The 26,073-nt window shown below is 41.0% G+C and overlaps 1 protein-coding gene across 1 annotated transcript in view; it reads left to right on the forward strand.

Annotated features, from left to right (window-relative positions):
* The window catches only part of SLC67A1 (solute carrier family 67 member 1), a 95,436-nt gene that overhangs the window by 22,865 nt on the left and 46,498 nt on the right, over window positions 1–26,073 (forward strand). The window contains exons 5-6 of the mRNA XM_089521006.1: window positions 20,784–20,902; window positions 24,839–24,949. Of these exons, the coding sequence (XP_089377132.1) occupies window positions 20,784–20,902; window positions 24,839–24,949 (230 nt within the window). The remainder of the gene's footprint in view (window positions 1–20,783; window positions 20,903–24,838; window positions 24,950–26,073) is intronic.

Genomic DNA, 26,073 nt, shown 5'->3' on the forward strand with positions numbered 1-26,073 from the left:
TAAAGAGACAGGGAGAGGGAGATCTTGAGGAGCGGAAACTATTTTCTGTAAATTCATCTGGACTAAGCTTTTTGGCCTTGACTGGAGAATAGTAGAAGATGTCAGAAAACTGTTAAACCAGGTAGCAGGAGGCCATGTACGTGGCTTCTTCACAGATACTAGCAAAGATATTCGTTAATATAAGAGTGTTTACACTGGAGGTTTGTTGTTTTTCTTGGATGGGGAATTGAGGCTGAGAAAGGTTGAATTGCCAAGGTCACCACGGCCCGGAACAGACAGGCCATTTGTGATGCATTTGTCATGTGCTAGGGTTGCCTCGGGGCGGTGCAGCGTCCTCATGGCGACCTCCCATCCACACTCAGGGTGTCCTCATGGCAGCCTCCCATCCACACGGGGGCTGCCATGATGACGTCACGCACATGCTGCATCCAAATGGCGCAGTGCATGTGACGTCTCTGTGCCATCCCAGGCCGCTTACGGCAGCCTGGGCACAGCACGAGAAGGAGCTCCAAAATGGAGCACCTTCTGGGTGCGCACCTCATTCCTGCAGCCACCAAATGGCTGTGGGAACGACACCAGGGAGAAAGGGACCGAGGGGCCCCTTTCTCCCACGGCTCTGGCTCCCAGGGTGTCCTGAGACATGAAGCTCCAAGAACACCCTTTTTCCAGGCCATGGGGAAGCAGCATTTTGCCACTTCTCCATGGCCTGGAGAAGCACCGGATTGGGGTCTCTGGGCTGCCGGTATGGCTGCCCTGGCCCCAATTCTCTGGGGAAAGGGGCGGTCTGTACCTCGCCCAAGTGAGTCATTTGGCTGTAAGGTGATTTAAATCTAGGTCTATTGTATGTCCAGCTCTCTCTTCCATGCACTAGAGCAGCTGTTGCAGACAGAATGAAGCCGTGTCTGTGGGGGTGCTGAGGAAATTGTTTATTTGTTTATTTATTTATTTAACTATTTATACTCCATCTGATATCAAAAGGCTCCCAAAGCAGCATACAAATAACATCAAAGCAAGTTAAACAGTTCAAACAATAAATATAATTTAAATAAGCTAGGAACAGGTTAAACATCATAATGAGTTAAAAACAGATTTAAAGATTTAAGAAAAAGAAGAAAAAGATGGAGATTTCCTGCATGGCAGGGGGTTGGACTGGATGGCTCTTCCAACTCTACGATTCTGTGATTCTATAAGAACTTTATGCAACTGTTTAGGGTGAATTAATGAGGCCCAAATGTGTTGATGAATAGCAAAGTTTTTACACCTAAATGACAAGAGTGTTGGTACCAATCAGGCCCCAACAAGGAGGGCATTCCACATTTGGGGTAACATAGCTGAAAAGGCATTTTAGGACCAGGAGAAGCCTTTTGTACAACAAGAAATGACCAGAAAGTCAATTTTAGGGTCACTTCCTGCTTTTTTTTTTAAATGTCTTCTGAGCCCACAACAGATGCAAAGAGAGGAAATGTGAAAAAATGTGTTTGGGGAGGGAAGTTAAAATGATAGGGAGTGGAGACGCATTATTTCTAGAGTGTGTGTGGAGGCAAGATGATGGTGATGGTGATGATGGAACTTGGGGCCACAAAATAGCCTCAGGGCCACATTTTCCTCACTCCTGCATTTCCAAGCTCCCTACATAAAACTGTTGCAAAGAAGCAGAGTTACTCTTGGACAAGAAGTTCCTTCTCCCAGTTTTATCCAAAAGGTGAGTACCGTTCAGTGTTTCCACCAGGGATTTGGTTTAACGTATCTACATCTGGTCAAGGGAGGGGGTAAATTGCTGCCAAGACAGCTTAAAACTGGATCTGTAATCAGTATGGATTTACCTTATCTGTTTGTCTTGCTTTATGGGGCTTCAGTGATCAGAACACTTAAAACCACAGGTTCTGGATGCTCTTCTTAGTTTCAGTCTTTTTACAAAACCTTTCATCCCATGGTCCCACCTTTCTTTTCAAAAGAGAGTAGCTGAAAAGGCATTTTAGGGCTATTTGTTTAGGTTTTGACAAAGTACACGTACCTTGACCTATAGTTTCCCTGTAGGAATGTGCTGCATAAGGACACAAGCTTTCTCTTCTTTTCTAATGGCCCTGGCAACTGCTTTCAGACAGGTAGCAGTATTGGTCTGTTGCAGCAAAAGGCAACAAAGGATTTAAGTGGCGCCACTTAAAGACCAATAGACTTATCTGAACATAAGCTTTTCTGTTCTAAAGCCCACCATATCAGATGCCTCTCCAATAGCATGTTATAATCTGCAAAAGCTTGTGCAATGATAAATCATTTGGCAAGATATATTCCTCTTTCCTGAATCCTGAGTGAAGCCAGGGCTTTCAGGTTTGGAGCCCCAGGACTTTTTGATAAGACATCATCTGCCCTCCACAAGCCCCCATTCCCAGATTTCTTGCTTCCCTCTATCTGCAACAACTCATAGTAACTGGCAGGGGGATGGATGTCCTCAGCAATAGTGGATTCATATTAGGTATCCCTGTTGTATTCCGAAGTATTTGGGGATGGTTTACAAAAGACCTGTTCCTGGCAAAGATGCTATAAATTCTTTAGATCAAAACACCCTTCTATGCTTTTGGACACTCTGTGGGGGTGTTTGCTATACAAACAATCCAGCTGAGGGCCTACACTACAGTATTTACCATTGTACCTCTGATCCTGATCAATGTGCTCTTTCTGCCTCAAAGTCCTGGTCCAACACTCAAACCATTATAGCATGCTGGCTCTCTATATCCACGTTACCTATTTGTATGTTCTGTTGATGTCAGTGCAACCTGCAGTATGGGGATGTGCTGTGTATGAGATCAATATATTAGTGATAACTGCCTCCATATAACTCTGGGTTCTACATCAAGGTTTGTAGCCAATAGCTGGACTATAGAACTTTGGTGGGTTCACTTCTCTGTGGTTCTAGTTTCCTGTATGGAAAGATTATACCACCTAGAAGCCAAGATGTTGCCAAGAAGAATATTCTAATTGGGTTTATTTATGTATTATATATATTTTTACCCTACCTTTTCATGAATCATAACAGTCTTTTGAATTCACAACAGCAACCCATCCCACTCTTTTGGGTCCACTTTTCTATTTTCCCTCAATATATGTTGCACAGGAAAGTGAGGCATGTATGTTAGCATACAGATCAGGAGTGCGGGGGGGGGGGGAGTGTTCTAACCCATACATCTCAGAAGAGAGCCTTTGAACCCACATTTTATAGCAGCACTTCCATCATCCCTAATCTATGTAGATGTGTGTATTTTTGCTGGCATAATAGGGGTCAATGGATTTTTGCCGCTTTTAAAGCTTTGTTTTTTGTAAGTAGAAAAGGGCATATACTGTGTACACTTACTACGGCTGTGTTTTATTGCTGTGTTTTACTGTCTTTTCTTATCTACATTCTTCATAAAGTTAATCTGAAGCCTGATCTGTCTTTTGTAGATTTTATCATGATAGAAATCCTGCATCAACACAAAACACCAGTTTGATTTTTCACAAATCTTATCCAACATGTCCTGCGTCATTCCAGTACAATCCTTCTCCTCCCCTTTCTTCTCCTCCTATCTTTCCCTATATCGCTTTGTACTGGCATTTTGAAACCACATGGTTTTTAAAAATGAAATTCCAGTGATACCAGTGATGTTACAGAGATCAAACAAATGAAAGATGAATGTTTGCACATTCCTGTTGTTGTTGTTGTGTACCTTCAAGTCAATTCTGACTTATGGCAGTCCTAAGGCAACCCTATCACAGGGTTTTCTGTGGTTGAGAGTGAGTGACTCATCCGAAGTCACCTAGTGGGTTTCCATAGCCCAAAAAGAAATCAAACCCTGTAGTCCAGTCATCCAGAAATAGCTAATAGCTGGATGAGCCCTCAGTCTCAAAGGTGCTGGTAGGTTCTTTCTTCTTTTTGCCCTCTTTTTATTTTCCTTTTTATGCTTAAACAGACTTACACAACTATTTCTTTGAAAATTGAGAACACCTTTAAGGATTCTGCCTGTTTTTACTACTCTTTGTCCACCTAATAAATTTCATGATGAGGAGAAACAACCCACTGACTTGCTTCTCAAAGCCTGTTGGCTACGGAAATTTATGGGCACTTTAGTCCAAAAAATAAACTAGTGTATTGCAGTGGTTTGAGTTCTGGACTAGGATTCTTGGAGACCAGGTTTCAAATTCCCACTCAGACATGGAAGCCCAGTGGGTGACCTTGGAAAGGTCACACTCTCTCAAGCCTCAGAGAAAGGCAATAGCAAATATTGCCAAGAGAATCTCATGTTCTGGGTTGCTGTCAGTAGGAAATAAGGTGAAGGCATACAACAATGTCCAGGAAGGGAACTTTCCTGTGCTCTCTTGTTTCTCAGATATAGTATGAGTCTCTAAGGCAGGTGTGGAATCATGCCCTCCCACCCCCAGATTTTGTCAGACTGTAGTTCCAGCCAGTGTTGCCAATGGTGGGGAATGCTGGGAGTTGCAATCCAAGAACATCTGGAGGGCTACATGATTCCCACCCCTTCTGTAGATCTCCCAGAGAGACTTGTTTGGTTGAATCATAACACAGATTAAAAATTGACACTACCTGGGTACTCATTCATGGGGTTTACTATAGGTTGACAGGCAATTTAAAGGCGTGTGCATGCACACACACACACTTCACTAAATATGGTGCGATTTGCTTCTGAGGGAATATGTCAAGAATTGCACTTGCAGGACTTGGATCTCCAATGAAACAGAGTAGTGGTCTGAGCTCAGTTTCCACCTCATTGCTTTCCTTCCAGCTCTTGAGGTTTCTGTTGTCTTTAGGTCACACTTCAAAGCAAACCGGAAATCCCCTTTAAATCAGCAATGCTTTGTTTTAATCCAGCCAATGTATCCTTTTATGTGCCTTTCCCTTGTTTGTGTTTTTTGGAAGTTAAAGCTAATTAATGGCCTTTCTAAAACTTCCTTCCTCGGCAGCTGATGCCTATAGATATGCAAAGAAATGGCTGGAGAGATTTCAGAACAGAAAGAGTTTTTTTGTTCTCAGTGTTCCTTATGTCATCGCTGAAGGATGCAAATGTCAGCCCCATGGGAAGGGCACAGAAGAAAAGAACTATTCACATCACTGCCCCATGTGGGGAATATGCTCTCAAACCTTCATAACTAGCAGCACTTTGATCTGTATGCATATGCCCTCACTGCTGAATAACAGAGAGTTTCTACTGTGCTCGGAAAGGAAAACAAAACCCCAAACAGAGATGAATGTTTCATCCAAATAATGCCTTCTGAGCGCCACCAAACTGTTATTCCTTTGGCCATAAGCGAGGACAGCTGTCCCATTTCCCAAGAAATCTCACGTCAGAGTTCATGGGTTCCTTCCAGTGCAGGAAATGATGCTGTAGATTTCAGAAATGAGCCTGCTGTGATGCTGTAGTTTGCGTGTTGTGCCTAATGGGCCGAGGAGAAAGGACAGTGAAAAGTCATCTCCCTTCCGGTAGCACACTGGGACGTTTTCAAAGTGGAGACATTCATTGCAATAGTCTCCACTCCCACACCACAACTGTCCAAAATGATAGGCAATTGTTTTGTTCCACATCAACAAACCATTATTAGTGATATAGTATGTGTAGCTTAAATATTAAGTAAAGTATACTAACATAAGCTATTTCCTGCTCTTTCAGGACACCCAAAAACACCTGCCTAATTGTTGCCTAATAGTATAGCCGAGGCTACCCCAAGGATAAGAGAGCATCCTTTCTCCATTTGATATACAGTGAATCTTACTTCAGCTGGGGTTGCCAGAATGAAAACTGGAAAGGGCTCCTGTACCTTTAACATCTAGGGATGTAATGGCTCAAGTGGTTAAGACGCTCTGTTGATTGCAAGATTGGCAGTTTGAGGCCCAGGTGCCGCATGATGTGGTGAGCTCCCATCACTAGTCCCAGCTTCTGCCAACCTAACTGTTCGAAAGCATGCAAATGCAAATAGATAAATAGGTACCACTTTGGTAGGAAGGTAAACAGCGTTCTGTGCTATCATGCTGGGCCACATAATCACAGAGTAGTCTGACAGTGCTGGCTCTTTGGCTTAATAACATAGATGAGCACCACCCGCTATGGTCAGACACAACTTGACAACCTTTTCAGTGGGGAATACCTTTACCTTTTACCTTTAATGATTATGCAGAAGAAGGAATTGCAGCAGATGCTACTTCTCACACAACCAGGAAAAAAGCATCACCTCCTCTAATTCTCTCTACTATGCAACCATTAAGGGTACAAGATCCTGTTTTCACTCTGACAGCCATAATTTTGACTGAATTGAATCTTACCTCATTTGAAGTAATTGAATCTTAAAACTGAACCTTACTTCAAAAAGGGAAATGGAACACCATCTTCCATTTCACCTGAGGGCAGCAAGCCATTTGGAGGCCCAGGTCTGGCTATCTGGCCTGTATAAGCTGTCCTCTAATGGTGGGGAAGTGCTGGACGATCCAATGGATGATCCCCACCAGATACAGTCACCACATTGTGCCTAATGGTAGATCTGGCCCTGCTGATTGCCCTTAAATTCCACTTTTCTGTTGTAATTGATTCCTTTAAAGTACTGTATATATCCAAGATTAGACCTTTAAAATATATTTTGAATCTATTACCCCATCACCACATCTTGAAATGATATTCCTAGTCATATGATTTCTAAAGCAATCAAGCTATAGTTACAAAACTAGGGCAGAGCTGCAGGGTAAAGCACCTCATAATTAAGAACACCTTTCATCAGCTGATGCCTTGCAAGTCACACACTGGTAATGGCCAGCTGCTGGCCTCTTTCTAATTTCCTCCTAGCATTATCTTTTGGAACCATTTCAAGTGCAATTGCTGTGTAGCATAAGGCTTTCATTGACTATGAACTTTATCTCACACAGAAAGGAATGAGGATGTAATTGCAAGTTACTGTGCAGTTTAGACCAACTGAGAAAGGAAGTTGGGCATGCCCAGGCTTGCATTTCTGTCTTTTGCTACATCTGATTTGGTAGTGGATGGGTGGATTTATGTCAGTGTCCTCTCCCCAACAAGAACTAATGATGGTGAATTTTCCCTCCATGTCATTCATGACTATCTTATAACATTCCTTATCACAGAGACAGTTAATTCTTTTCCTATAATCATGGGGAGGTAGACAGTCCCTAGTTGAGGGTATTCAAATTTTTCCATTCAGGATTTGTAAAGCAAATGCATAATCTCCATCTCCAAACTGTCCCAGTTGACTAGCTGGTGAGGATCCTCCATTGGATCATCCAGCACTTCCCAGTTTGGTGACGGCAGTCCCAGTTAATCCTCTGTTGTCCCACTTTTTCAGCTGCTCTTTCCCCTTTTTTCCTTAGCTTATTTAAACTGCTGCAAACTGAGTTCAGAATGCAAAAGTATTTTGTACTCAATTAGCTCAGTAGAGAGAGGACAGGAGGGAGTGGATTCTTGCCCTTCCCTGTAGACTCAGGCAAAAGCAAACTGTTGCAGCCTCCCCTAGCTTGTTTGTTCTTCCTCGTTAATACCTTTTACCATCTTGGCCACACTCTGAGGTTGCTTAATCACATGTGTCCCAGTTTTCATCTGTGAAATGTTGGAGGATATGCAAATAAAACTTCTGTTGGGTCGTAAATATGCTGGGTTTTGGTACTCTGGGAAATGGTTCTGCTTGGCTGTCTTGCCTCCAGGTTTGTCAGTGAAGGCATAACTTATGGCAGAGGTGAAACTTTCCTGCTATGGAATAAGGTGGGCCACATATGTCACTTCAGAGGGAAAAGGAGATTATTTTGATAGGTAGTACTGACCATAGTATTTATGCCACTTTGGGCTACAAACATAATAGTGAGGTCAGGGTTTAAGTTTAAGATTTAATCTCTGATTATTTCTTTGGAGCCTCAAAAAGTTAAATTTTGCAGATGGTTGGAAGAGAAAATCTTGGCTTGGTTTTAACTTCAACGTGGATTTCCAATAGATTTCTGTGCCTTTAACATACACAGTGATCCCATATCATAAGTTCATCAATCTGGACTAGTTCTTAGTTTTCAGCTTCTTGAATTTCTGGCTTTCTGTACAGCGATACATAGTTGAATGAATATACAATCAAAAGCAGTACTCAGAAACATCTAGATGTACCATGAATACAAGCTTTATGTAATGTTGTTTTGAAGTAGGCACGATTCATTAAAATTCATTTTTACTTTCTTATTGAGTCAAAGTCAAAATGGAAATAAGCAGAGCATGAATCACTATCATGGAGGGGAAATAAATCTTATTTCTTGAATATTGAGTGGACCAACAAGAAAGTACAACATCTTTAAAACAAATTAAATTAGCAGTATCTGCATAATTTCCTCGCCCCCTTCCCTTGGTAGCTAACATATATTTTGCAAAGCACCTGTTGGAGGATACTATGTGAATTACAATTTTACTTTACTTTTAACTTTTTACTTTGAAGTTTACCTTACCAAAATTAGTTGCAGGTCACTGTGAAAAACAAATAGAAATAAGCAATATTGTATGAATTGGGCTTTTGATAAACCATGTGGGAAATGTAAAATTAGTCAGTTGTTTAGCCCGGTCTCTCAATTAATAAAATATTTGAAATAACTTAATTATGGAATTATATTAATCCCGGAATTCCAATTTAAAACAATGATTTCAGTGAAAATATATATTTAATACAGTTGTCCCCTTTTGTTAGAAAATTTCTTGTTTGATAGCTTCATTAATTTTAATTGGTTAGTTCTTATCTTTGAAAATGATTATCTCAAGTGACTTCTTAGAATAAATCTACTTCCATTGTGTACTAATATGGTTTCCTCGGCAAGATCTTTACGATGCTGTTGTTAAGTCTACAATTTTAAAAAAATCAGTTTTCTATTTTAAGGTGTGTTTTTATACTCCATTATCAATGTAGCTTTGCCATTAGGTTAAAACACACACACACACTCCACCCAGCAATAGTTTTTATTCTGTCTGTGTATGAGGATTACAGTCCTCAGTTTCATCTGGTTGAAAGTCACTGGAGAAGCCACATAAAATTGTTTTGGTCAGTTATAGTTGATACACAGTGAAAAGATGCAGAGTGCAATGTGAATTTTTCAGTACAAATGTTTAAAATGAGCTGTCACACATTCCTGGGTTTATATGTGGGTTGTAGATGTCTGCTTAAAAGGACTTCCACTCAAGTCAGTCCTCACTTGGTTGGCACCTTTGTCTATCATGACCAGTTTTGCACAGACATCCCTATGACTCAGACAACACAGTTTATCTTTGGAGAGGACTTAAGACATGACAGTCTGCGTTAGGAGAAGGATCTCATCCCAGCTGCATATAAACAGAACGTCATTTGGCAGATAACATCCCTAAACACAAAATTGTCCTGCAGATTATTAGACTTATTAGACTCATGAGTGGAGGAAAAATGGATCAATCTGATGGCGTACGTTGCTGCTGTTTTTGGCCATGTAATAAAGGTATAATAAAGTGCAGAAGGGAGATACTTTTCATTGCAATTTTAAGTGTTTGAGCAGAACCTGGAAATAGCTTTTTAAATGTGGAGTCGAAGGCTTTCATGGCCAGCAGCCATAGTTTTTTGTGGGGTTTTCAGGCTATGTGGCCATGTTCTAGAAGAGTTTCTTCCTGACGTTTTGCCAACATCTGTGGCTGACATCTTCAGAGAATGTTTGCCTGGAGAACATTATCGTTTTTAAATGATTATGTTAGCATTATTGTTCCAAGATCTCAAAAGTAGCTAGCTGCCATTGTAGTTACAGTGTTAAAACAAGCTTTGCTTTTTCATTTCTTTAAAGTAAATAGTCAGTTTCAATAACTTTAGCGTAGAACTGGGAATTCTATGGCCCTCCAGACATTGTTGGATGTCCTTGCCATTCCTTACCAATCCAGCAATGGCTGGGGGGAAGCATAAGTCCCACATCTGCTTTAGAATATCTGAGGCTGCATTTGCACTGCAGAAATAATGCAGTTTGAGACCACTTTAAGTGCCATGGCTCAATGCTATGGAATTCTGGAATTTGTATTTAGCCTTCTTTGTCAGAGAACTCTGGCGCTGAAACAAACTTCAAATCCCAGGATTCCATACCATTGAGACATGGCAGTTAAAGCAGTGTCAAACTACTTTATTTCTGCAGTGCAGATGGAGCCTGAATGTTACAAATTGTTGGTCTGTAGCACAAAGCATAGTCTCCTCATGTCCACCATGTTTTCATCTCAACACCAACACAAGCACAAAACAGCACCACAAGATATGTCATGAGTCCACACTGAAATCATATTATAGGCATACTTCAAGTAACAAAGATTCTGACAATGAAGCTCTTTTTTACAAAGGCTTTTTATGCCCAACCAGTCCCCTTCCTCTTTGTCCTTTATCTGGAAGGAGGGCTGAAAAAACACAGATTTTGATTGTTGGGTTGTTGTATGTCTGCAGCAAACAGTGCAATAAAGCTTGAGCTAGGAAATAAAGGAATTCTCTTCTAGCTGATCATACTATATAGCTGTGCCTACCTACAGCAGGCAAGGCAAACAGCAGCTACCTCCAGAATCCATTGCTGAGCATACATGAACAGCAAAACAGAGGCAGGAGAAAACAGAAAAGTCTGCCTCACCAGTTATCCCCAGCATGTTTTTTTTTAAAGCATAGTTTTATATATTTGGGCACCAACATTGAAATTATAAGAAAAGTAGAAGTTGGTAAAAGAGAAAGTCATTTTTGATACATTTTGGAGAAGCCTTTAATTCGTCCCTAGAAAGTTCAAAATGTTTCTGTTTATTTATGCAACACTTCCCTAATCTCGCTGTTTCATTCTACACAAGCATATTGTCAGTATTGAATAAAAAGTTTGCTGAAACATGTTAAATTACTTTTCTTTGTGGATGTGTAGAAACCTATCTCCAGCCTTTCCATGTTATTTCTGATTCTGGTACAAACACTTTTTGTTAAAGAAACAATGCCCAGGAATACACCTACTCCGTCAACTGAAGTATACATGTACATTCCTTTTCTGCAACATAGTGAGACCACATCCTTGTAACTGTTTTAACTGAATTCAGATTCTTAACCTGATATGCTGAAAAGAATCCAAATCTCACTGACTCAAATATGCATATACTATATGGGAAGTATATATCAGGTTTGTTTTCATACTCTGAAAGACCAGGGGTTGTGCCAGCTATTCAAACACAAATGGGCTCTGTGGAATGTCCACAGTCAGTTCTGTTGTACTTAAAGCTTCCCCGTCTTTACCACATAATCTTTAGAACAATCATCACAAGACTACAGACAGAATCATCAGTCATCACAATTGATTTCCCTGCACAGCTGACAGAGAATGGAATCCAGCATTGGTATGAAACCAGTGCCAGGTGACTTGGGAAGCTTTAAAAATCTGTCAATATTAACTTTCCCTGAATCTACAAAGTAAAATATGTGTCAACATGAGACCATTTCTTATCTTTTGTATCTGGGTGGATGGAATGTTACAAGGTTCAATAGGAACAGGAACCTAGCAAACTCCTTAAACATTGACATTTCTCCTCTTTCTCATCTGTAGGAAATTATAGCTACTTCTAGATTTGTTTTCATGAAGCAGTTGTGGATATGAGCAGAGAACATTAGCTGTTAAGGAAAATGCAACATGGGATATACAGTGAAAGAAATAAAACATGTATGTGAGAGTCAGGATGACTCAGCAGAAGCAATTAGAAGCCACACAGGTGTAAAAGGTAATGGAATTAACAAGTCCTAAATGCCAAGGACAGAAATGTAAAGTGGATAATTGAACACACCTGAGAATTGTTAAGTGGACAAGGTGAAATGATGAAATCATTAATTGTGGGTTGAACCAAGAGAACCAATGAGAGTGAATGTACACGCCCACTGGGTGGAAACAGACAACAGTGGGTGGTATTTTGCAATGACTATAATAATGGCTATGAATCCCAATGTATTTTGTGGGTAGTAGTAGTGGAGGAGTATTGGATAGTTTTGGAGCTGTATATAGTAGAATAAAGTAGATCTTTTATATAAGACTACTGAGTTGTCTGGTGTCTTGAGTGAAGATACAAGAGCCAGCTGGATTCTGAAGAAGTGGGAAGACTTCTGTGGAAGCAAGAGTGAGAAGGCTTGGAGAGTTTGTCAGGGTCTTCAGCCTATTCTCTGTAACTCTGCTGCTTTAGAGCAAAGCTTTAACCACTGGCCAAAACTGGTCAGCGCCGGTGCGTAACAAGGTGGTGAGTTTGAGCCAGAGGTGAAGAGCAACAACTCCCATCATCCCTGACATTAGCAACTTGCGCTATCTTTCTCTTTCCTAGCTACATCTATGTTGGAGGGGGTTCATGGAGCCTGAAGTAGTGTATATACTCGTCTATAAGTCGAGAAATTTATGCCCAAAAATTGACCACAAAATTCCAGGTCAAGTTATTTATGGGTCAGTATGGTAATGGGATAGCAGCTCTTTCAGATTTCCCCATGCAGTCATCAGAGCAGTTTATTTCTCTCTTGTATTAAGTAGAAAGAGTCCTGGGTAACTGACTGATTTTAAGCAAACCGAGTCCCTCTCCCACCCGCTGTCTGGGGAATGAAGGATGAAAAGAAAGCTGAAATGAAAGCTGAAACACTAAAGAAAAAAGCATCAGTTAGAGTCTCTCTTGCCCCATGCAAACATACACACACTGAAGGACCCTCCAAATTTTACCCTCGACTTATCCACCAGTCATGGCAAAATGCATAATTTTGGCCCCAAAACCTGCCCTCGACTTATACATGACATGGACTTATAGTCAAGTATATACGGTACTTCCCTCATTGAGGATTTATGTCTACTAGAGCCTTATGCTTATGTATTCCACATAAGCAATGGCAGTTTAGAGATGAAATAGTATTGGGAGGTAGGGCCTATTCTCCAGCCAAAGTCTTCCCATTCAGATGTATTTTAAAAACTAAAAACATTTCTGTGTAATTATAACTTGCTTTCTGAATCACTCTTAATTCAGGATGCTGTTAAGTGTCAGGATTTATTTTATTTTTTAATGATTAAACAGGGTAGTAAAAACTGCAATTTGATATCTAAAATTATTCCTTTAAAAGACAATGATATACTATATATACACAGACAAAGTCTGTGGGGCTATGTTTTTTAAAATTCTACGTTTTTTAAAATTAATTCTCTAAAGTTTATTATCCAATAAACCTCCCCTTAAATTTTACAAGTAGCATTTATGGATGGGTGGCCTGACTAAGAAGAGGAACATTATATGGTACAAGTGCTGGCTTGTGTTCTGTTGTGGGTTTTGAGGTGATAAGGTAGATGAGACGTGGGTGTGTTTTGTACTGTACACAAAAGGCTTATCGCATTCATTTTTTAAAAAAAATAAACGTAAAAGTTCCTATTTTACTTTTTAGAAACAGAAAGTGTTACATCTTAAGGCTTGCAACTATAATGGAAACTGGCTTTTGGGATTTTTATCTGTAAGCAATTACTTTTTAAAAAATAATTTTCCAACTTCTATATAGCATTGGTGTGCACAAGTGAGGCTATGGATTACAGCTTGATTCATGAAAATGTTGGCTGGGACCTGTATGTGCATGTGCTTTCAAGTTGCTTGTCAACATATGGCGAACCCATGAATTCCATAGGATTTTCTTAGACAAGGAATATTCAGAAATGGTATTGCCAGTTCCTTCCTCTGAAATATAGCTTAGAGCACCTGACAGTCTATCATCCAATTACTAACCAGGTCTGACCAGACTTAGGGGCTCAACAGACCTCCCCAAAAGGGTACTGGAGGTGCCTGTTTTTGCTGCTGAGCGACACCACAGCAGCCAAACTGCGTGGCGGCCCTCCGCACCAAAAAGAACCTGCTAAAAGCAGACGCCATGAGTGCATCATTGGCACACTGTGGTGCGTCGATGATGCAAGTGCAGCGCTGTGACATGGACCAGAGGCCGCCATGATAGTGGTAGCAACATGTGCTAGGGTTTGGGAGGGTGCAGTTGCTCCATTCTCCAGAACCCTACTTTTGGCCCCAGGTCGCTGCAAAACAGTGGTCTGTTCCAGTTTCCAAGATCAGATGTAATCTGATGTTTTTACCACCTTATTCTATAATAACTTTGGTTAGTCTTGAGGGAACCATAAGGTTCTTCCTGTTCTCCAATAAATAACGTGTACTTTTGTATGACCCTAGCATTGCAATTCAGCATCCTCAGCATCTACTGCAAAGGATGCACCCCACTTCATTAGTGTCTAAAATATAATCTTTCCTTAAGCAATTGATTTCTGTTGTTGGCCTAATCCTGGACTTGCATCCTATTGTGTATGCATATTTTCATCTGTGATTGAATTCGACTGTCCTTAAAAAATTTTTTGCAAATTTTGTCTTGGGGCTAGAATCTGGGCACTTCTATTGGCTCACAGTTCCTTGTTATATACACTGTAAGACAAAGTTAGGAAACCCTTGCCTAACTGTTTTGCTGTAGGACTCTCATGAAGACTCACCCAGCATGGCCAATGGCAAAGAACTACATATATTCCAACATTTCACTTTGGAAAACTGGAAAATATTTGGCCAAGCAACATCAGAGTATGGTCAAGATAGTAATGTTACTAATGAGGAAGAATATACAAGCTAGGAGAGGCTATATCACCCACACACACTTTCCACCAGCCAATGAATGGCTGGGAGCGTGTTTGCAGTGGCTAAATTGTGAGCCCGGGGTATGGCTTTGGTAGTTGTGGTGGGAGAGAGCAAATACCTATCTCTGAAATAACCACAAAAAAACCTGTGTAGGCATATAGAATCATAGAGTTGGAAGAGACCGCAAGGGTATTCCAGTCCAACCCCCTGCCATGCAGAAATACTCAATCAAAGCACTCCCAACAGATGGCTACCCTGCCTATGTTTAAAAATTTCCAAAGAAGGAGACTCCACCACTCTCCGAGGGAGTTTATTCGACAGTTGAACAGCTCTTACTGTTAGGAAGTTCTTCCTAATGTTTAAGTGGAATCTCTTTTCTTGTACAGTTGGTCCTCCTTATCCATAGATTCAACCAGCCACAGCTTGAAAATATTTTTAAAATTCATAAATTCCCAAAGGCAAACCATTATTTTTTCATTTTATATAAGGGACACAATTTTAAAAGGTAAAGGATTCCCCTTTGACAAGATTGTCAAGTCATGTCTGACTGTAGGGAGTGGTGATCATCACTGTTACTAAGCCAAGGGAACCAGCATTGTTAAAGATGACTCTGTCATCATGTGGCCAGCAAAACTACACAGAACACTTAATCAGAATATTTAAACATGGTTGTCATGTCATCCCTTAACCTTCTCTTCCATAGACTAAACATACTCAGTTCCCTAAGCCACTCTTCATAGGCATGGTTTCCAGACTTTTCACCATTTTGGTTGCCCTCCTCTGGACACCCTCCAGCTGGTCAATGTCCCTCTTGAACTGTGATGCCCAGAATGGGACACAGTATTCCAAGTGAGGTCTGACCAAAGCAGATTAGAGTGACAGTGTTACTTCCCTCCATCTAAACATTATACTTGTATTGATGCAGCCTAATATCAAATTGACATTTTTAACTGCTGCATCACACTTTATATTTTACATATGTTTGCTTACATCACTAATAGGCTTCCAGCCTATATATGATTCTCAAGGGTATGACTGCGTAGAAGAGCCTCTATTTCTATTGACGCTGGTAGTCACATTCCTACTATTATTTCAGTTTACTAGCTATGTAAAATCCTGAAAACAAAATACATAACAGACATTTGAAAATGTAGATCTGGAATCATAGTAAACAACACTATACTACTTTTCTTTTAAAAATGTAAACAGAAGCAAGTAAAATTGATAAAATCTCTTGTTTAGATCTGGAAGTGTTAGAATGAAATTAATTTTGAAATTTAAGATAACAAGAAGGCAATGGGAAAACCTCTTTTGAATAAATCTTGCCAAGAAAACCCCATGATAGGGTCTTAGGGTCACCATAAGTGGGAAATGACTTGAAAGCACACAACAACAAAAATAGATTAGGTTGACACATCTTGGAAAAAATGCCATTTATTGAAATGTCTCAGTTTGCTTGAGGCTGTTTTTGGAGGTTGATCTGATTATCAGATAATAATCAGATATTCACTCTAGTCTGTTCAAGTCTCCAGCAGTGTTTCTGCATATTTTGTCTTCTGAAGGGCTTCATTTGTACATATTGTAAAACTTGATTGTCTTGTTTTGAAATTTTGGTAATAAAAAGCACAGTGAAGCTTCTTGATGAGAATCGAGAGCTTCCTTCATCTGGTGCAGGGCCCAGAATTGAGTCTTCTGTGTAAAGGGCATGGCTTAGTTATTCCATGACACAATTTGTTGTGTCAATTTGATGGGCAAAAGCATAGCAATAATTAGGAAAGGAATGTTTTGTGTAAACCATCATAAAACCATGCTTTACAAAATATACAGTCAGCCTTCTGTATCCATGGATTGTGCAACCACAAATTTAACCATACATGGCTTGAAAATATTCCCCTCCCCCTGCAAAAAGAAAAAAAATCCAAAAAGCAAACCTTGATGTTTCCATTTTAAATAAGGGAAACTATTTTACTGTGCCATTGTGGACTTGCTCATTCATAGACTTTGATATCCACAAGGGGGTCTGGAATTAAACCCCAGCGGATACCTAGGGCCCACAGTATAAGGAAGGGTGGTTGTAATCTCATTCTTTTTAGCAGGGTGAAACCACTGTCTTTAAAAATACATTGATGCATTTTACTGGAGCACAGTATTTATTTGTACAGTGTTTTAATTTGACAGTAAAAATCTATAGGTGCCAGCACAAAAGATAAGCATGCTAGACCACCCACAAAAGATCCAAAACCAAGAGGGAAGAATTCCAACTGAATTTCCCCACTGTTTCCATTTTCCATTTTAAAGAAGATATGTAGCCAATAGATAGGCTGTCATAAAACAAGAATGGTGGGAAATGTGCTATATGTGAACTCATATCAATAAAAATGGTTTATTAAAGAATCCTAACATCTTAGCGCTGGATAGGCCATCCAGTCCAACCTCCAACAGTATAGCACTTCTGAAAAATGCCTATCCAACCTCTCTTTAAAGACCTCCAAGAAGGAGAGCCCACCACCTTACAAGGCAGTCTCTTCCACTCTTGAGCAGTTCTTACAGACTATATATTATTCCTAATGTTTGGGTGTAATATTTTTTCTTGTAATTTTGATGCACTGTTTTTATGATCATTATTACTATTATACTTTATTTATATAGCGCTGTAGATTTGCACAACACTGTACATACAATTAATAAAATAGATAAAAATAAACCTGCCTATGGCATACATTCTACAGAATAATAACAAAATACATATAAAATAATACAGAATATTATTTCTCTGGTTCTCTTTCACGTCTCTGGAGCAACAGAAAATAAATTCATTCCATCTTCTGTATGCCACCCCAGCAGATATTTAAGAGATTGCAAGAAGCATGCAAAACTATTTCAAAATAGCAGACCTGAGTATTTAAGCACATGTCTTTGCCCATTGTTTGCATTGCATGGAAGTAGTACTTGGTACCTGTAGGCATGTTCTTGAAAGTCATGTCTTCAGGCCATTTAAGAGAATCCCAGATGACATGAAAGACATGGGACTTTATCACACCAGCTTTTTTCACTAAACAATCAGGTTAGTGAAACAAATGGACACATATTATGACAGTAAATTATTATTATTATTATTATTATTATTATTATTATTATTATTATTATACCAGTTTGAAAAAGTTCAGAATCACACTTCTCTTCAATTTCATGAGTGTGTTGTTTTGGCAATCCATGACCCTTTCTGCATCAGCTCTATATCAGCTCCTTTCTGCATCAACCTTCCATGCTTTCCAGCACATGTTTGCCTTTGCCAAGGTTGGTTTTACTCTGTTCTTCTCTGTTTTTATTTTTATTTTTGCTGTAATCACAGCAAAGATAAAAACCCTAAAAGGCATGGTATAAAAACAGGCTGGGAATAGTGAGTAGGAGGAGGAGAGTGGGAGAATCACAGCCCTCATGGCATGTGACTGCCATCAATCATTACTGCCATAGAAGGAATCTATTGCGCCAGGGGAGACTAATGAAATAGGAGCAATATTGGGAGCTTATTAATGTGTTTTCCCCATAAATGAAAAGCTGTGCTACAGAAACAAAGGAAAAGCAAAGCAGGGACTGAATAGACATGACATCATGTGAAAGTACTGACCATATATGCCAATATCTTGTTTTAATTCTGATTTGCTGCCACATGGGATAAGGTCTCTGGGTTCTAGGTTTTCCAATCAATGGTTGTCCCGCTGATTCAGTAGGGAATCCACTCTGGGATTAGAAATTGGATTTTGGTCATGGGGAATTACAGTTTCAAATATGAGAGAGCATTATGGTGCTCTTATTCTTTTACTGCCAGGCGAAATTGCTGCATAGAGGTACATTAACAGAAAATGTTGTAGGCAGGAACAGGTAAAGAATAGTGTAAAACCTTACTTTGCTCTTGGTACTTATGTATCTTTAATCTCTGGTTTTTAAAAAGGTTGAAAATACAAACTATATGGTTAGATATCAGGATTTTGCATACATGTCAAAAAGCAAAGGTCACTACCCAGGGGATGAAGTTTTCCCGTTTCCTGGGCATTTAGATAATTCAGAACTGGAAAAGTTACTCTTTTGGACTACAGCTCTAAAAATTCCCTGGTGAGTCTGACCAATGGGCATGGTATACAGGGAGGGGATGCTAGGAATTATAGTTCAAAAGTAGCATTTCTGATGTCCCAGCTTTGGTTGTTATTTTTGTTGATGGCTATTTAGCTTTATACAACTACTGTTGTCTTCAGTGGGACTGACACCCAGGAAACATGCACAGAAGAGGTGAGGATTGTGCAGTCTTCTAGATATTGTTGAACTGCAGCTCCTAGCAGACCTAGCTACCATTGTGGCCATAAAGAAATAAGATGTGAGGGTGTGGTTTTTATGGCCAGGAAATATCCTTGATTTCAATCACTTGGGACTGGGAACTTGGGAAGCTACATTTTAGCACAGTCTATACATAGAGATGCCATAACCTGGCGGCCTCCGTGACAAACCCGCTTTTGGGGGGCCCCTCCCGGTCCTGGTCCGATTTGGCCCCCAGCCCCCGGTTCGGGGCCCGCGCGGCGCCAACCCACCTTCCCCTGCCTCCCCGCGTGGCCGCGCCACCCACCTCCTCCTCCTCCTCCATTCCAAGCCGTGCGGCCATGTGGAGGAAGCGAAGGGGGAGGCGGGGGAGGGTGGTGGGGAGGGGGCGCAGGCGCGCGCAGGAGGTGCACAACTCCTCCTCCGTTGCAGGCCGCACCAAGCAGAGGAGGAGGCAGAGGTGCCTGCCTGGCTTGGCGCTCCCTGTGCACACACGCGCGCACCAAGGCAGCAGGCACTGGCAGGCAGCCACCCACCGCCTCCTCTGCCTGGCGCGCCTCCGCGCTGGGCACTTCCTTGGGCCCGGGAGGCGGAGGCAGAGGAGGAGCCTGAGGCAGAGGTGGGTGGCTGCCTGCCTCCTGCCTTGGCGCGCAGGCGGGGGGAGAGCGCGTCAAGGCAGCCACCCACCTCCTCCTCCGCTTGGGCCTGGGCTGGGAGGCAGAGGAGGAGGAGGAGGAGGGAGGGAGAAGGAAGGAGGGAGGAAGGAAGGAAGGGAGGAGGAGGAGGGAGGAGGGAAGGAAGGAGGGAGGAAAGAAGGAGGAAGGGAGGAAGGAGGGAAGAAGGAAGGGAGGAGGAGGAGGGATGAAGGAAGAAGGGAGGAAAGAAGGAGGAAGGAGGAAAGGGGAGGAAGGAGGGAAGAATGAAGGGAGGAGGAGGAGGGAGGAAGGAAGGAGGAAGGGGGAGGAAGGAAGGAGGGAGGAAGGAAGGGAGGGAGGAGGAGGAGGGAGGAAGGAAGGAGGGAGGAAGGACAAGGAGGAAGAAGAGGAGGAGGAGGAAGAGGATAGTGATGATGATGAAATGAGCCAGCTTCTGAGGCACAACCAATGTAAGTTGCTCTGATTTTTACAAACTCATGCACAGTGGAAAAAAACCAAAGTCCCTTGACCAAGTACACACTTCTGAGAAGTACAGTTGAATCCGAGGACAAACCCACTTCTTGTTAAATCACCTTGACATATTCAGTGTGAAACCCAAAGAGTTTGGTTATGGAATAAGCCTCTGAAATATGCAAGAGATTGCCATGTTAAGTAAAGCCATGTTCAATGCCCAAATGTGCTGTTTGGAATGGGGGGAGGGGGGTGGCTAGAAAGGGAAAGTACATTTCTGTCATCTGTCTAGGAATAATGCCCAAATGTCCTCCATTTTGATCATGCCTAAGAAACATGTATTTATATTAACATTTTTTTAAAACCATCAAATTTTTCCGTGTGTCCTCCATTTTTTAAAAATGTGCCCTACATTTGAACATTTTGTCCTACATTTGTCCTGGTTTGGAGGTCCAGACTTATGGCAACCCTATCTATACATGTTTATCAAAAACAAGGCCGATTAAGTTCTATGGATCTTGCTGTCAAGTAAGTGTGTATATGACTGTAGCTGTGCCATATACACAGCTGAAAAATGGCCACTATCCACTATCCTATTGCATAAAAATTTAAGTTGATGAATTTTACATGTACACAATCTCTTTGTCTCAAAAATACTCATACTTTGCTGTCCATAACAGTTATGTTCACCTTTCCCCTCTGTGTACAGAGTTTACTTTCCTTGCTATGTGGCCCTAACTGGATGCCTTCTGTGTGCTGCAATTGTCCTCATCTTTATTCCTGCTCAGACAAAGCCACCAGTGAAAGGAGACACCACCCAAGAGAAGAGTGAGTATAATTTCTGACCTGTCACAGTGACTGAAGATTTTAAAGACTTAATACAGAAAATGTGGGCCAAACTTGAGCAAGTGTTTTTGCTCTAGATTCAGTGCATCTTTTAGCCTAATCCAGTGCAAATTTACGAGAATTAGCTTTGTTCCCAAGATAAGTGTGAATAAGAATGGATTGTCACTGGAAACCTGAACCAATTGACTTCAGGTTAGTACAGTTCATAGAGACAAAGTGGTCAGCTTTTCTGCTGCCCTCCAGCTATGTTATAACTCAGCTCCAACCAAACCATCACCATTCCTAATTCCATGTTGACTGGGGATGATGGGACATGTGGTCAAAACAGCTGGAAGTCACCAAGTTGGGGATTACAGATATAGGCATGTTTCTAGATGTTGGTCAGTGCAATAGGAAAAACAAATTAAATGGGAAAGTCCATCACAATAAAAATAATGATAGTGTTGCACATTTTGTTAATGAATGCACAGGATGCCTCTATAACAGGTTTGTAGGTCTTTTATCTATCACACAAGTGGGGAACATGAAGACAACAAGATGTTGCTGGGCTCCAGCTCCCATCAGCCCCATCCAGCATAATCAGTGGTCAGGGATAACTGACATTGTAGTCTGACATTATCTGAAAGCTCACAGCTTTCCCACTTCTGATCTACAGCCCCAGGTCAGGCTAACCAACCTTAGGTAGCTGTGCTGAACCATTGTAACAAAGTCCACAAAAAGGATTTTCACAGTGCTGAATTCAAACATTCTGTTTGCACTGAATCTTTCCTAAGGCTAACTACTCAAGAAAGAAGTTTATGAATGAAAGCAGCATGTTAACCCTCCCTTTGTGACTTGCTTTAGTTATGAAAGTAAAAAAAGAACCAGAAATCAGCTGGTCATATGTTGTGCCAACACATGGATGAAGTTGGGTGGCAATTATAGTACAGATTGAGTCCCCCTTATCCAAAATGCTTGGAACTAGTAGTGTTTTGGATTTCAGATTTATTTATTTATTGGAATACCTGTATTTGCATATATGTACAAAATGAGATATCTTGGAGATGGGGCCAAGTCTAAACACTAAATTCATTAATGTTTCATATGCCCCTTATACATATCACCCAAAGGTAATGTTATAAAATATTTTAAAGAATTTTGTGCATGAAACAAGGTTTGTGCACAATGAACCACTGGAAAGCAAATGTGTCACTACCGCAGCCACCAATGTGGACAATTTTGGATTTTTTTAGTATTTTGGATTTTGTAATTCCGGATAAGGGAGACTCAAGCTGTACTGGAAATGCTGAGATAACAAGAGACAGTGAACCACTAGCCACACATGCCATGACATTGACATGGACCAGAATGACCCAGGGTAAATTGAAGCATGAGGGTACCCCTTCATCAGTGCCTATCAGTACATGGCCTTCATCAACCAATCTGTACTACTATTTATCCCAGTACCTTCAGGATTGTGTGACCTAGGAAGAGGGATGTAATATATTGGCCTTCCTGTCCTGTCGCACCAAGAAATTATCTTAGGGACTGTACTTTCTTAGATCTTTATCACACTGCACTGTGATAGTGCTATCTTCCACTTAGCAACATTGTAGGGAATGCCATAGCAATATTGTACTAAACTACAAACTCTGAAATTACACATGATGTTGATGTGGTAGTCAAAATGGAATATAGGCCTGGTACAAATGAGCGTTTTAGATGCCCTCGTCACGTGCTAGGGGTTGGCTGAGGGCGGAGCACCCACACGCCCCGCAACCCTCCCACGTGACGAGGGCGTAACAATGGTGGCGCCCTGTATACATGGGTGCCGCCATTTTTACATAACTGCCGCACGGCATCCACATGGCGCAATGTGGCACTTACATAATGAGTGCGCAGTGGCGCACTTGTTACACTGCCGCCGCGGCTTCAAAAGAACCTGCTTTTTGCGGGTGCTTTTTCCACCGGCAGGAAGCCTCGCAGTTTGGCGGCTGAGGCTTCCCTCCGGTGAAAAAACAGGCACCAGCAGGCCTCCCTTTTTCGGCGGTCTGTACTGAGCCCTTGTGCTATAACAGAGAGCCAGTGTGTATAGTGTTTTCAGCACTGGGCTACAACTCTGGAAACCAGGGTTTGAATCCCCACTCAGCCATGGAAACTGAGTGGGTGACCTTGGGCATGTCACACACTCTCAGCTTCAGAGGGAGGCAAAGCCAAACCCCCTCTGAACAAATCTTGCCAAAAACAACCCCCATAGATTCACCTTACGGTCACTACAGTATAAGTCAGATACAACTTCAAGGCACACAACAACAACATAGCGCTATAGCAGTGTAGCATGATAACTGTCCTAGTTTCTATTTCAGCCTTGCTTTCTGCCATTTTCATAAATCTTGTCCTCACAAATCTGGATTTATTAAAGTTGCTTCCTTTATCTGTGTGGCTTTTTCTGCCTGAAGTATTCCAGCCACAACAGAAGCAGAGTATGTGAAAGGAGAGGGGGAATTAATTCTCTCATGGCATTTTGTAAAGAGCAAGAGAAAGTGAGAAAACAGGATGCATTCCAGTACTCACTGCTAGCTATTTATTGCTCTTTGTTCCCTCTTTCCTCCCCATACCAAGAATTCACACCCTCTTGAGCTAGGAATGTTTGGAAACTGAAGCTGGAAGCATTCATATATGGACATAGAAATGGGATTTAAGAATGTGTGCGTGCTTTCAAGTCACATGTCAATTTATGGTGACCCCATGAATTCCATAGGATTTTCTTAAGACAGAATATTCAGAGGAGGTTCTGTCAATTCCTTCGCCTGAAATATTACCTAGAATGCCTGGTGTTTGTTGGTGGTTTTCCATCATTATTATTATTATTATTATTATTATTATTATTATTATTATTTGTTTCCTGCCTCTCCTCAAGATTTGAGGTAGGGTATAAAGCATGTTAAAATACAAAGCACAATTAAAAACACTGCTTAGCTTCCAAGAACAGATGGAATCTGGTCCCTTTAGGATATTTAGGCAAATTTAAGAATATGCACTACATCTTATTGAGCCATGACTGTTGAAGTGGTGTCAAACTGCATTATTTCTGCAGTGCAGATGCAGCCTATACGGCCTTCCAAATGTTTTGGGCTACAGCTCCCAGCAGCCCTAAGCAACAGTCCAACGACATCTGAAGGGACAAGGCATGATTTGCACTTGTGACCTCAGTGAATCAAGAAGTTATTTGAGATCTGGAAGCCTTTTATTTGAAAACATGTACTGACAAGTCAGACCTATTGAGTTCACCTTGGTCAAACTATACACTAGGAAGGGCCATCTTCATGTTATGTGGACACTGGACGGCTAGCTGTCTCTTGTCCCTCCTTAAATTATTGCTGATATGGGGTGATTTGTGAAAAGATTAAGATCACAGACTACAGGAAGGCTTATCCTTGTCTCTCTAGCTAAACTTGCCAAAGCAACCTCCCTGTGCAGCTACAGATAATAGTAAAAAAGAGGGAGATGTTAGGTTAAAACATAATAGTAAAAAACTGAGAGTTAAAAGGAAGATGGAGGGACACCATTGAATAAGTAGTGTCTACTCAGTAGACTGTATAGGACTGCATGGTTATGCACACAAATGTACCACATTCATAGGGCAGAGATGGTGAACAAGCAACCCTCCTGTTGTTATTGGACTGCAGCTCCCATCAGCCCTGGTCAGCATAGACACTGGTCAGAAATGATGAGAGCTATAGAAGTTCAAAAACAGCCAGACACCTCCATTACTGAGAAAACGCCAAAGCATATTTATCTTCCATATTCTCTTGCTCTTGTTTAAAGGGATAGGAGGAGAAACCTGTGTCGAAGAGAAGCGGGCCAGGAATTTCTAAAAGAGGACTTTCAGGTGCCCATCTGGGTCCCTTGACTTTATCCCACTTTCTATTTTTCTAGGCAATTCCCAGTCCAGTAGTGTCTTCAACCTCACAGAAATCATCCACCTAATGAAGCTTCCAGGAGTAATGGATGTCTTTTTAATCAAAGTACTTTCAGGTCTTCCTACAGGTGAGTGCTGTGTCATTTTAAATAATAAGAGGTCCAATCATTAATTATTCTTTTCTATAGTTTACTGGAAGGTTTGCTGTTCCTTCTCAACCATGTCTCAATTTAGCTCCAAATAATGTTGCTACACTAATGATTAGGATATTAATGGAGCCCTCCATAAGTTGGGTTACACCTGTGCTTTCCATCCCTTCCTATTTTGTTCTATTCTATTCTATTCTATTCTATTCTATTCTATTCTATTCTATTAACAGAAGACCAGAATGATGGCATGGCCTTCCTAGACAAGAATTCTGTCCCCAGTAATTTTCCTTCAGTCTCCAAATTTCTAGCATTGCAGAAGGTGGGACACTGAAAATCATTCATACCTAGAACTTCTGCATTGGCTGTATTTTATTCCCTTGGTAACTTTGCTTGCATCTTTTCTTTGGATGCTCAGCTTTATTTCTATATGCACTCAACTGAAGAAATCATCTGCTGGGATCCAAATTTTTATTGGTGGAGCAACAGACTCATTTTGCATTCCCTGTAGCAACACTGATGTTCTGGGTCAATGTTCCAACCATCCATGTCCTCCAAGCAGGGCATTCCACTCCACTCCACTCCTTGTGTTTCATTTTAGAATTCCAATGGTCATACAATATTCATCCATACTATACTCAGTAGCTTCTGGGGCTACTGAGCATGCTCAGTCATGACATAGCTGTTTGGAGTGGGTTGCCCACATAGCTTTGGTTTATTTGTTTGTTTTTTATTTAAAATAATTTTGCAAATGGCCACATTATTGAAAGAAGTTTCATCCAGTGGTGAGAATTTTCTTCCAGTGGTGAGAATTTCATCCAGTGATGAAAATTTCCAGATGGTTTTGAACCTCAAATTTAATAGTGTAATAATTTAATTTTGCTTTAATGTAACACTTTTCTGTTTTTAATTGTACTGTTTATAATCTTGTAAGCTGTTCTGAGTCCCAATTTTGAGCAAAGGGCAGGATATAAATAAATATATTATTGCCATAATCACAAAAAGTCAACATGGGTTTCAGAGAAAGAAGTCATGCCAGACAAATCTAATCTCTCTCTCTTTTATTTATTTTTATTTTTTTTTATAAAATTACCAGCTTGTTAGAT

The sequence above is a fragment of the Sceloporus occidentalis genome, unplaced genomic scaffold, assembly GCF_023333645.1.
Source record: "Sceloporus occidentalis isolate IW3139 unplaced genomic scaffold, rSceOcc1.0.p SCAF_4, whole genome shotgun sequence".
Taxonomy (NCBI): Eukaryota; Metazoa; Chordata; class Lepidosauria; order Squamata; family Phrynosomatidae; genus Sceloporus; species Sceloporus occidentalis.